The following is a 12,989-nucleotide window of genomic DNA, read 5'->3' as shown; positions in this document are numbered from 1 at the left end:
GCCATTTCCCACTGCCCTGACCCAGCCTGTTGCCTGCTGAAAATTCTGGGTGTGCCTTGCCGGTCTTGGGTATGGATTCGGGCTCTGCTGGGCCCATAGCTCTCAGAGAGTCATCTGAGCCATCTCTCTGCCTTCCTACCACACTCATGTCAAGCCAGAAAAGGGGGCTCCTGCCTCTTGTCTGAATCTCCACAGGAGGGCCCCTGGGGAAGGTGAGAAGTGGGTCCTGGGGCTGTGGGTGAGGGACGAAGTGGTCAGGTAGAGGAGGCAACCGGGGCCAGCACCCCCCAGACAGAGAGCAAGCACCAAAATGAGGCTCCTGTCCTGGTATTGGGTCTCTGACCTCTCAGGGAAGAGCTTACAAAGCAGGTTACTCTCCCACCCCCTGCTGCCCCAGACCAAGGCAGCCCTCATACAGCAGCTCTGCAACCCTGGCATTCCGTGCCTGGGCACGGAAAGACCCCACCTGCGTGCCTTGGGCCTACTGCCCATGCCTGGGCTCCACACCCTGTATTGTTATGGTATCTGTACATGCCTGCCTGGGCCTCAGTCTCCTCAGCTGAAAAGTGGGGCGTGGGGCACGGTCTGCCTCATGAGGTGTGGTGAGGCTTGAATGAGATCATCGTGGAAAATATTCAAACCCACGAATGTGCTCCACAATAGAAGCTCTTCCTCTGAGGGAGGGGTCTGGCTTTTTCTGCCATCATGTCCCCCTGCTCTGCTTAAGCTGGTGGCTGGCCCATCAGAGGTGCTCAGAAATGTTGGTTGAATGCACAGATATATACAATGTTCAGCGACTCCTTTCCCCACTTGCTCCCGGAATATTCCAGGCCAGACCAGGTACAGGAGCTGTACTCAGGAGGGGCACCTGGGGGTGGAGGCGGGCAGGGGTCCCCCAAAAAGGCAGAAGGAGAAGCTGGATCCTTCACTTATTCTTTGGTTCCCTCAACATTTCCTCCATACTGAGCTCAGCAAGGCCTGGTATGGACACCGTCCCTCCCTCCAGGAGTGACGTTCTGGTGGTCAGACCACAGAAGGTGATGGGAAAGGCTCCTGAGGTCACGGGAGCGCAGTGTCCCTGCTGAAGCAAGTGGAGAAGCTCTCCCAGGAGAAATGGCCTTCCCCCTCCATCAGTATTAGAATAGTTGTCCTTGTTATTTTGCATGACGGGGTCAACTTGTCTCATACAGAATACGCACAACACATCCATACATTGTGAAGAGGTTATAAACAAGCCCCTGTGACCCACTCATCTCTTACTTATCACCACCATGGGCTGGACTCTGGGTTAGGCACTTTGAAGATCAGAGGTCCTACAACCACCCCCTCACCCCCCATCCCATGGGGCTGGAATCATTACTGGAGCTGAGGCTCCAAGTCCTGCCCAATATCACCATGAATAGCATCTGGTAGCTGCCCATCTGCCTGCATCACGGCCAAGGGTGATGGGGGTCCCATGTCCCCATACTGCAAGCCTGCTGGAGCATTTACAGAGTAGTGGCCGAGAGCCCAGGGTCCTGCCTCTCACCCCCTCCTGGCCGGCCAATCACCAACCACTCACCAGCTGTGTGACCTTGGGCAATTCACTTCACCTCTCTAAGCTTCATGCTTTCACCTACCAACGAGGATAGTAATAGCACCCCCACACTGAGGATTTGCAAGTCAATGGGTGTGAAGTGCTTACAGCAGTAAGAGCTTGAAAAACACTGGCCTTAGCCTTGCTGTTAGTCCTCAGATCTTAGGGCCCTGGCTGTATCATCACTCTCGTGGGCGAGGCAAAGGTCCAGGGAAGTTAAATTAAAGTGCTCGAAAGACCCTGGCAGGGTTGGCGAGTGGGGGGAGAGTTATGACTGGCTTTAGTCCCATGGTCCCCACAAAATACGCAACATGCCCAGGAACATTAACTTAGCACGGGAAGGGAAAAAGAACAATACAACCAAACAAATGCCCTGTCAAGGAAAGAAATATGTAATCAATTAACCGAGCCTCCCCAGGCCTCTCCAAATAATAATTAGGAATGTCAGCCCAGCTCACAAGGAAATTGCCTTTGCAAGGGCTTGCCCCTCCCCTGAGAATCCAAACCCGAGAACACAGAACCCATTGGGTGCCGAGTTGGGTTCCTGACACATCTCAGAACTCCGGGCTTCTGTCTCCCGGGCCCTGGCCCTGGCTATGCACAGAACCCCGTCACCCTGGGGACCGGGTCCACCACCTGTTCCCGTTGATAGTACAGTGGGGAAGAGGCAGATGGGGGTAGAGCTGGGAGGGATGCCCATTGCCGAGTGCTCCCTCCCGTTCGTGCACTGGAAAAAGGACACTGAGGCTCAGAGAAGCTGAGTCACTGACTAAGTCACACTGGGCCCTTGTTTCAATGCCAGACTGTTGTCTAAGAACCTGATCCTCTGACCAGGAGTTCACGTATCTATATAAGAAGTATTTATTGGCTGCTGACTATGGAGCTGCCTGGCACCGACTGGACACTGCAGGAACAGAGGAGAGATAGAGGGACCAAGCCCTCACCCTCAGGTTTGCATTAAGGAGGCAAAAGGGAAAACACATATTCAGATGCATAAATGAGAGAGTCACACCGGATAGTAGTCAATGCCGTGAAAAGCAAGTAGCAAGCATTAGGAACAAAGGGATAAGGGACTGGGGTCGGGGGGACCCTTTCAGATGGGGGATCTGGGAGGCATCTCTGCTGAGGATCTGAGACCTGAGATGGGAAGAGTGTACTTGGCAGGGGAGAAGCATGAACAAATGTCCTGAGGCAAGAACGAGCTTGGCCACAAGGTTGAGGTGCCCAGAGGGTGGCTAGGGAGCAAGAGGGCTGGGTGCTGAGGCTGGCGAGGTGGTTGGGATCATCTGCGATCTTGTAGCCCTGAAGGTACCAGAAGCTGGGATTCTCTCCCAAGTGAGCTGGGAAGCCTTTGCAGGACTTCAAGTAGCAGGTGCCATGATCTGAAAGCTCCCTCTGGCTGCTGGGTGTTGAAGGCACCTGGGCAGCAAAGGACCCAGATGCACAAAGGACTCAAGCTGTTGGGAGCTGGAAAGAAGTAGCTAGCCCTTGACTGGACACCAGGGAGCCTGGACCCTGACTCCTCCATTGTTCCTGGACAGTGTGACCTTAAGCAAATCACTCAACTTCTCTGGTTGTCTCTCTGCTTTTTCCTAAAACGAGAAAGACCTTCCTGCCCCACAGCCTCACATGATGCTGCTTCATCATCTCAGCTGTGGTCGGTGTTACTTGCAAATGGAGGTGACAGGTGCCTATTTTGTACAAAAGGCTGATGGCCCCCACTATCTTCTCATTTATTCTCTCCATGGGAAGTGTCAGGTGACTCCTTTTCCCTGACTGAGGCTTAGCTCTGCAACCACCCAGGGATCCAGCTGGGCACTGTTCCTCCGATCACTCATTCTTTCCCTCCCCCACTCCCTCATTCATTCATTCATTCCATCTTCCATTCATTCGGTCACACCCCCATCACTGAGTGCTTGCGCATGCTCAGCAGTGCGCTCACGTCTCCTTGCCTGACTTTTTCAGGACCCTTAGGCTCACTAGGCCTCCCGTTCACCATCAATCCCACCCAATCCTCACCTCCTGAAACAAAATTACCTTTTGAGGCAAAGAAGCTTCTCCCAGAACCTGGGAACTTTATTAGGCTCCAATAATATATTAAAGAGGAGGACTGAATCACCCGGAGCAAATTCTAATGTGAAGAAATACCACGGCGACAAATACTTTGTTCTGAACCGTTTACTAAATTAAGTCTTTCCTGGACATTTTTAGCCTTCATTTTTTTAAATACTAGCAATAAAGTAGTTGCATAATTAATAATAAAGCTGACAGCCCTGTTACTGATTTTTTACTTAGAAGGAAAAGGATGTGTGTGTGTGTGTGTGTGTGTGTGTGTGTGTGTAGATAATTTCAAACAGCTCTGGTTTTCTGACTGCAGATACATAAATGATTTGCCATCTCAGCAGCTCTGTCCCACGGGCTGGGGTTGGGGGAAGCCGCCCTGAGCTCTGTGCGCTGGAAATGCTTCTCCAGGAGTCAGAAGATGAGTCTGGTTCTAAGGCTGACTTGCTGTGTAACTCTAGGGAAGTCACCCACAGTCTCTGGGCCTTGGTTTTCTCATCTGGAGAAAGGGGGAGTTGGCCTGGGTGATGTCTGAAGGCTACTGGCAGATCTGTCCTGAGTCTGGGAGGGGACAGTGACTTTAAATGGCATTTCTGTGTTGGTGGCTCCTATACCTGTGTCTTTGACCGAAACCAGTCCCTCGCCCTGTGTGTCCATCGACCCACCTGCTGTCTTAGCTCAGGTGTCTCACGGACACGTCTCACCTGGCCCAGCCAGAACTCGGGAATTCGGCACCTGTTCCCAGCCCTAGCTGGTCCTCGCCGGTCTCTCCATCTCAGGAAGGAGCCCCTCCACCTGAATGCTCTGGCCACAGACCTGGAGGCCACTGTCAACTCCTCTCCCTCTGAGGGCCTCCACCTCCGGCCCATCAGTGAGTCCTGCTGGCTCCGCTTACAGACCCTTCTCCCATCCCAGCCCCTCCGGCCTGGCCAGCACACCCCATCCCCTCCTCAGCTCCCTGGTGACAGGTGCTTCCTGCCTCCGGCCCTGCGTCCTCCCCAGTAGCTGAGGCCGATCTTCTCACAGCCCCCAAAACAGAAACAGGATCAACCTCAATGATTCCTCCTCACTTCGAGAATACAGTTCAAACTCTAATGACCCACAAGGTTCTACAGCAGTGGTTCTCAAACTTGCCTGCCTACGGGAATCACCTTGGGGAACTTTGCAAAACTGATCCCCTGTGCTCCCACCTTCTTGCCCACGAGGTTCTGGTGTAACCGTCAGAGAGATAGACAGAAGAGCGCAAGCAGAGGGAATGGCAGAGGGAGAGGGAGAAGCAGGCTCTGCGCTGAGCAGGGAGCCCAATGTGGGGCTCGATCCCAGGACCCTGGGATCATGACCTGAGCTGAAGGCAGATGTTCAAACATCTGAGCCACCCAGGCGCCCCGGTTACGCCCAGTTCTTGACCCACTCGAAACCCCCTCTTCTCTCACACCCTGTAAGCCTCCGGGAATGCGAAAGAGCCAGAGTGACATTGTGAGGACAACCTTGAGACGGTCGTGCTAAGAGGGAGACCACGGAAGCAGAAGCAAAGACTGAAGTCAGGGAACAGAGGAGAAGAACATAGACCTTCAAGGGTGGGAAGTGAGGGCCCCGGGGAGGCGCCAGCTCAGGACAGGTCTGTGGAGAGTGGGCCCTGCTGGTCTGGGCCACTCGGGGCCTGCGTGGGGGCAGTGGCCGCATCCGTGGCCATCCAATAGCCACTGGCTCAGGAAGAGCAGAAGTGTGATGCACGGTGTGCTGCCGGGGCCCCACCAGCCAGCGAAGTGACTGCCGGAGGGAGGCGGCTGGGGTGGGGGGGCAGGTAGAGGTGCGGGGGGCAGGGGGTGCGTCCCACTCAGGGCAGTGGAAACACATCAGGTTAAACGGATCTCTCAGCCAGTTAAGGGGATTGATGCTGCCAGTTGAGGAGCCGGGGTGGCTCCCAGAGTCCCAGTTCTGGAGCTGGGGTTGGGCACCGCTTGGTCCCCTTGGCCAGGGCATCCAGGGGCCGGGAACCTCTGGGCAGTAGCTAGTTTTAACGTGAGGCACCCACCCAGAGGCACCAAGCATTTCGGGCTACAGATCCCCTGTGTGTGTGTGTGTGTGCGCGTGCGTGCACACGCATCCGTTGTGTGTGTGTTGGGATGCACACACAAGGTTGCGTGCCCTTACTAAGTTACCTGAGTCTCTAGTGCCTGGTCCTAGGCCTGGAATGGGTGGGCATTCCGTGACTGTTGAACAAACCCACTACAATGGCCCAGGGATTCAATCTGGCTTGGTGTGTGAACCCAGGCTTCACCACGGGCACACTGTGTGACCGTCGACCAGTGACCGCACCTCTCTGTTCTTCTGCGTCCTCATCTATACAACAGGATTCCATGAATCTGAGATGTGTACTCCATGGGATGGTTGCGAGAGTGAAACCAGAGGATGGGTTGGAAAAATTTCTGCTGACTGTCTGAAATGGTAATTCCACATTCGGATAACCTGTCAGTCGACTAATTCCCCAAACCCTTACTGAGGCCCTGGGCTTCCATGCTAGGCCCAGGGCCAGTCACTGAGGACCTAGAGGGGAAGGAGGGAAGATACCTACCCTGAGAGACAGGCCCAGGGCCTGACACAGCCGGGTCCAGTAACTCTTCCTTCTCTGGCTGGTGCTCTGGGGGCCAGCGGCCCGGGGTTGGGTCAGTGGGACTCTGGCTCAGAGAGCCACTCTGCCTTTGGGGAAAACGCCAAGGAGCTGGAGGACGAGGCCCTTGCTCCTGGGCCCTCTTGTTCCCTAGTCAAGGCCTCATTTCCTGAGAGGCTCAGCACAGGGCCACGTGCACACCAGTTGTTCTCTTTCTACCAGTAACTGTGCCAGGGGGCATGGGTGTGTGGGGGGGTGACCCAGGCTCAGGAGCTGGTCAGTGTCTGTGAGGTCATTCTGTCCTGGGAGGTCCCTGGCTGGTCAACTCTTTTGTCATCTTCAACCCAAATGAGTCTGGCCCCGGGGGGGCCTTAGGACAATTCTGCTCAGGCAACTTGCAGCCCAGGCTCTGAGAGCCGAGCTCCCGGGCTGCCAATTCCTCTAGTGGCCGGGAGGAGAACTGCAGCCCTCGCTCCAAAGTCATCCCTGTTTTGAGACAGGCTCCCACTCGGGGTGTTCAATTCAGATGTGACTAAGAGGCATAATCTGTTCTGAATAAACTGCAGAAAAGGGCTCAAGGTTGGGACAGGTGCAGCAGACCTTGTGACAAGAATTCAGGAGCCAGTGGCTAATTTGCAAAGGTGTCCCAGGGAGCTGGGAAGGGAGTGAAGAATAGTGGGGAGGGAAGAAGTCAATAGGGTGCAACACAGAGGTTATTCTGGGGGAGCTGCTCAGCCTCACTCATGCTGGAGAGCTGGAGGGGACAGTGAACATCCAACTGATTAGTCTCACCCAAGGGGCAGGGGGGCCGGGAGATCCACCCAACACCTCCCATCGGCCAAGGCTGCTCTGGGGATGCCCTGACACATCCACCTCACTCCATGAGCAAGCTGAGTGGGGCTCTGGCGACCTGAGAAGCCCACGGAGGGGTCAGGGTGTTGAAGGTGGGTGTGGATCTCTGCCACATCGCCCTCGTCCCTACCATGATGGCTCCTTCCCATCCCCCAGGCCTTGGCCAACCGTTCGGACAGCACCCCAGCACAGTGGTCCTTCCCTGGCACTTCACCCTGCTTGCCCCCATTATACAATTACCATCCGAATTCACACCTTTGTGGACTGTGTACTGATAAATTTACTTATGTCTTGCTTTCCTTGTTTACTGTCTTCCCCCCATGAGAGTTTAATGCCAGGTCTTTCTTGTTCCCCACTGACTCCCCCAAGACACCTTCTACCATGCCAGGCTTCTAGTAAGTGCTCAGTTAAATATCCTCTGAAGGAATACATTACTGTCAGCTCCAAGTTGGGAGTTCTGGATTCTGAGGTTCATTCTATAGACATTAGATAGATGGGGCCTCCGGGGCACTGGGAGGGGCAATGACCTGCCCAAGGTCATGAACTGGGGTGTCACACCTGTACCCCTCCCCAGGAAGTAGAAGTCCTGTCACCCCACCCGATGCCCATCCCTCCGGGAACCCCACCAGTGGGAGGAGACGTTTTGGGAGTCCCTGGGGCTCCTTTCAGCTGCCTGAGAATTGCTCTCTGCCAATTCTTGGTGATCTCAGCCTCCTTCTCCCCCTACTTTCCCCAGCTGAAGAGGAAGCAGCTCAGACAGCTGTGGAGCTGGGACTCTCTCTAGTTGAGATGCATTAATTTGTAAATATCTTCATTTATATGTAAATGCGGAGTCCTGCGCCCTGCAGCCTGGAGACACAGCATCCTTTAGCTCGCAGCTCTCCGCGATCTGCTTAGACTCCTTCCTTCCCTTCTGCTGTGGCCTCCTCGAGGCTCCTTTGCCCTGGTGCGCTCTGCCTGGGAGACCACTGCTGGAGCCGAGGCTGGGGAAGGAAAGGGCACTGGCCACACGTCAGCACTGCTGTGTGACCTTGGGCGAGTCCCCTCCCTGGTTTCCTCGGTTGTAAGATGAGCAGGGCAGCATGGTGTAGGCTCAGGACGAGGCGGCGTGGGCTCTGATACAGTCTGTGTCATTCCAGCCACCAACCCCGGGGCAAGTCCCTTGACCTTGCTGCACTTTAACCTTAGCTATAAACCGGGGCTACAGGAAGCAGTAACATCTGCACGTGTATTTACAGGGTTTTTTCATGAGGATTAGAAGAGCCAGAGGACACATAAGGCGTCTTTCTTTATGTGATCTGGAAAAAGGTGAGGGTGTTTTATGGTGGAAGAAGGAGGGGTTTTTCTGGGCAAGAACGGCAAACATGCACCGCTCAGCGACTGTGGCAGCACTTTAATGTGGATTAACTGGGGGACCCTCGCAAGGCTGCTGGGAGCTGCTCATTATTGTCATCCCTTCTAGAGATCTGGGCAACTTAGGCACAGAGTTAGGGGGTGGAGGGGTCAGGAAGGGAACTCAGGCCCCAGGACAGATACCTCACTTAAATCCCACAATGATGGTGTGAAGCCGATCCGATTTTAAGTCTGCTTTGCAGGTGAAGAAACTGACACAAAGAGAGGTTGAGGCCCTCGTCCAAGGTCACTCAGTAGGAAGTGGCTGAGCTGGTTCTGAACCAGGTCTTCTGGGACAGGTACTGGGGCTTGGCTCTGGGTGCTCCAGTGAGCATGAGAGGGTGGGGGACAGGGCTGCTCTGGTGATCTTGGGCTTTCTTCCTGGCTTAGGACTCCCGTAGGGTGCTGGAGATGAGGGGATAGGCGGGGGGAGGGCGCTTCTCAGAGACCAGGGTAACCATGTGGGGGTGGGGTGGAGGCTGCGGGTTTCTGGGAAGCAGCGGGGTGATCTGAGTGCTCACTTCTGCAGAACCATCTGTGGCTCCCAGGACAGTTATTTTCTTCTCCAAAATGAGGTTTTCATCTTGATTGTAACTGGCTGGTCTTAGGTGTGCTTTAATATTTTAAGGAGCCCCAAATCCTTTTTGGAAGCAGGTACAGGGGAAATCATCGACATGAATAAAGGCATCTGTGTGGCCATTTGCACGCCTCTTCCGCATCCCTCACGCCCACATGCTCACCAGATTCCCCCAACAAGGGCTGGTTCTCAGCTCCTGGCACAAAGCCCAGAGAGGAGGGGGACCCAGAAAGGTCCTCCAGGGAGCACACACCCACCTTCCTTCTCACAAAGTGTGCAGGGAAGGGTCACCTGCCAGATTCCTTATGCAGGGCTGGGTGAGCCCTGTGCAACCTTCCCGTCCCGTTTTCTAATTTTATCCAGGGGGAAACTGAGGCCCAAAGGGCTGAGGAGCATACCCAGGGTCACCTCATCAGTGCACAAATTTCACTGTGCACCTACTATGTGCCAGACCTGCAGACCGCTGCTTTCTGCCTGGGCACCAGGCAAACCATTTGGCCGTGTCATGTGGGAAAACGCACATACGTGCGTCTGTGTGCGAGACTGTGCACGTTCAGTGCCCGTGTGAAGCTACTTGTCATGAAGGCAGTGAGGCTACCCCGCATCTCATGGAGGGATGGGCACTAGAGGACCAGCAGCCATCTGGCTTTGGGGAACAGTCGCTCTGCTAGGGCGAGCGGCCGTCTGAATTAGGTGTCCCACAGGAGGGCATGCTTGAGCTGGGCTCTGAGGACTGATGAGGAGCTCACCAGGTCACCAGAGGGAGAGCGGCACTCTGGCAAATGAGTGGTAGGGGTGAGATAGGACTGGGGCCTTTTAGAGAGTACGTGGAGCAAGTGCGCGGCCGTGGCACCCACAGATGGAGAACACGGCAGGAATGGAATCAGCTACCTTAGAGTCTTCTAGAAAAGGGGTAGGGGTAAACATGTTAAGTATCACCATCCCCAAGGACTCTTTCCTCCCGTCCTGCTGCCTCTTCTGACCCGGGGTCCAATTGTTTGAGGTCCATTTGCCTTGCTGGGCAGGGGCCTGTGGGGAATGGGAGAGCGTGTTCCCTGAGGCTTCTGAGCCCGGCAGAATGGGCTCAAGTCCCAGCTCCGTCCCTGCTGGCTGCAGGACATGGGGCACATTGCTCACCCTCTTTGGACCTTAGCGTCCCCTCCTGGAAACTGGGTTTGGACAACCCACCTCGCAGGACTGTTCGAGGAGCTGGCTGCGGGGGCTGATGTGGCCAGTCCGCTGCATGGGGCAAAGTTGTGACTTGACCCCTCCCTGCTCTTCCCTTCCGGGGGGAGGCCCCTCGAGGCTCTGGGTTCCCCTCTGCAGCACAGCCTCCAGCCCTGCCTTCCGAGCCCCTGGAGGGTGACCCTGAGAACCCCCCAGAGCATCGCAGGGCAGACGATGGGAAAGGGCCGGAGAAGTGGCCCCCAGCGCCCGGCCCCTCACCTTACGGTGGACTGGTACACCAGGTCCTCTCTCTTGCGGTAGTTCTCCATGTGCGAGTAGTTGGTGGAGAACATGGCGTCAAAGGTAAAGATCTTCTGTTTGATGGTGCCGCCATCTGTCACCTGCAACAGAGCAAGAGACGGCTACAGGGGCGTGCTCGGCCAGCCCCGGCCCTTTGCTCCAGACGCGCGCGCGGGGTTGGGGGACACCGGGCAATGCGGAGGTCAGGATGCCCAACACCCCGGTGCCCTGGGAGAGGCCTCCAGGGGACATGTCACCGCCATCACTAGAGCCCTCCCCGGTCATCCCCACCCTACTGATGTGTAAACTGAGGCTCTGGAGGGAAGGGACTTCCTGAGGTCCTACGCCAGGAAGGAGCAGAGCTGGCTTTTCTCCCCGGCAATCATTTCTGGTAAGTTCTGTCAGGGGTAGGCCCAGAATGGCAAGGGAGCCCAGGCAGGCAACCCCCATCTGACAATAGGGTCATCATAGGGGGCTTCCTGGAGGAAGCGAGGTCTAAGTTGCCTTCTGAAGGAAGAGCAGGAGGCGGCCTGGCAAAAGGTGGCCGTGCTCTGTAAGCAGAGGAGACAGCAAGAGCAAAGGCCCTGTGGTGGGAAAGAGCAGGTGTGCTATGCTCAGGGAAAGAAGATTGTGTTCAGAGTGCCCGGGGCAGAAAGGAAATGGTGAGAAACCAAAAGCGCCAGATCCTGGAAGGCCTGGAGGCAATGTGGGAGGTCACTCTATGACTCGAGCAATGTTGGTGGAGGTCACCTTGAACTCTATTAGGAGAGCCTGTCTGGAGGCAGGGCCCTTGAGGAGACTGGGAGCACCCAATCTACTGACCTGGGGATGGAGCCCCCTGGACAGCATGCGGCCTCACCCTCTTCCAGGCTGCCCTTGGGACAAGCCTGCAGGGAGGTCATGAGGTCCCCACCTCCGCCTTGGAGCACAGAGGCCCAGAGAAGTGGGGGGACCTCAGGAGGTGATAATAAAGCCTGGGCTGGAAGACAAAGGCTGCCCCAGCGCCCAGCTGTTCACCGCTGATTAAAAGTCGGACCCAAGTGTCCTGCGCTCCCGGCTCACCGCCCGCCGCAGCCTCCCCACGCCAGAGCTGCCTCCAGCTAATGAAAGTGTTACTCCACAAAGCAGCAAGGTATGTTTGTCACTGTTTCAATTATTTATCTGTTTACTCGGCTGCAGTTTTCCCTACAGTTTTCCGCCTGCGTCAGCAACTCTATTATAGACCTGGAGTTTGCAGCCTCTCGCGGCTCAGCTGGGCTCCACGCTAACAGCCTGCGACCAGGGAGGCCTCATGCCTGGGCCTGGAGAAGTGGAATTAACTCCCTGCAGCTCTGCATGGTGGAGGCGGGGGGGGGGGGGGGGGGGGGGGGGGGGGGGGGGCTGGCTGGGAGGGCGTTGGCCAGGGCCGGCTTTCTCCAAGGGGCTGGGCGCAGGGGGGATGCTGAAAGCTGCTTGGATCTGTAGCCTTCCTGAGAGGACCGGCCTGGGTGCAGCTGGGTTCCTCTGGGCACCTCTGGACCCAAGCTGACTTGGACCCCATCTGTCTGGCCTACGTGGCGTTGTGGCTGGTTTAGGGGACACAGGTTCAATGCAATCCAAGCTAGCATTTATTGAGCACCAGCTGTGTGCCAGGCACGGGCCCACATCGGTATGTGTCACCTCCCCCCAACCCCCACCATGGTCTGCAAGCTCATAAGGAGTAAAGAGGCCCCTAACAGTCCCGGGGGCCCCAGGGGGCCCCACAGGCAGGGTTGGAATGGTGATAAGCTCCAGGACCCTGTTGTGGGGAGATCAGCAGTAGGACTCCCCGCTGCATGGTTTCTCCTTACCCTCCCTAAGCTCATGTCCCTCTGACTCCTCCTGGGCTTCAGCTCATCCTCTTCACTTGTTTTCCCCTGTGGGGCTGTGTGCTCTCAGTTCGCCTCTTCTGCAGCTCGGGGACCCCTGGCTTCCCAGAGAGGGGACCCCGAGACTGGGGGATGAGGGAAGAAGAGCAACAGAGCACCTTCAAACCAGGGCCCTTAGCGGGAGGGATGATTTTGCCTGCTCCCCAGGGGCCGTTTGGCAAGTAGTGGAACCATCTTTGGTGTCAAAGCCTGGCGGGACGGTGGTTTGGTGTGGGCATCTGGCGGCAGAGGGCAGGGATGCCGTCACCATCCCTCGATGCACACGATGACCCCAAAGAATTATCTGGCCCCAGACGAGAAAGGTGCCATCGCTTTGTGCGGACCCACGAGTGCCCCTGGGAAGTTAGTGAGACACACAGCAGCTTGCCCATTTTGCAGATGAAGAAACCGTGCGTGGCTTGGAGAGGAAAGGAGATTCAGCCAAGGGCACATGCGGGGGGCTCCTGGCGCAGCTCTGGCTCCGGTGGCGGCGGCCCCCAGGGACTGAGGACTGGAGTGGATGCTCTTAGCACCCCCTCCACCCCCAGGCAGCCGGCTCCTTAGCAG

General features: G+C 56.2%; 1 protein-coding gene across 2 annotated transcripts in view; it reads right to left on the bottom strand.

Moving 5' to 3' along the window:
- Positions 1–12,989, bottom strand: part of IGSF21 (immunoglobin superfamily member 21) — a 228,949-nt gene that overhangs the window by 60,294 nt on the left and 155,666 nt on the right. Inside the window, exon 3 of one of the 2 annotated variants that reach the window (XM_027619239.2) lies at positions 10,516–10,637. The exons of the other annotated variant lie outside the window; for it this stretch is intronic. Coding sequence (XP_027475040.2) covers positions 10,516–10,637 — 122 coding nt within the window. The remainder of the gene's footprint in view (positions 1–10,515; positions 10,638–12,989) is intronic. 2 annotated transcript variants of the gene reach the window in all.

This window comes from Zalophus californianus, chromosome 4, assembly GCF_009762305.2.
Source record: "Zalophus californianus isolate mZalCal1 chromosome 4, mZalCal1.pri.v2, whole genome shotgun sequence".
NCBI lineage: Eukaryota > Metazoa > Chordata > Mammalia > Carnivora > Otariidae > Zalophus > Zalophus californianus.
This window is presented reverse-complemented; position numbering and strand designations above follow the sequence as displayed.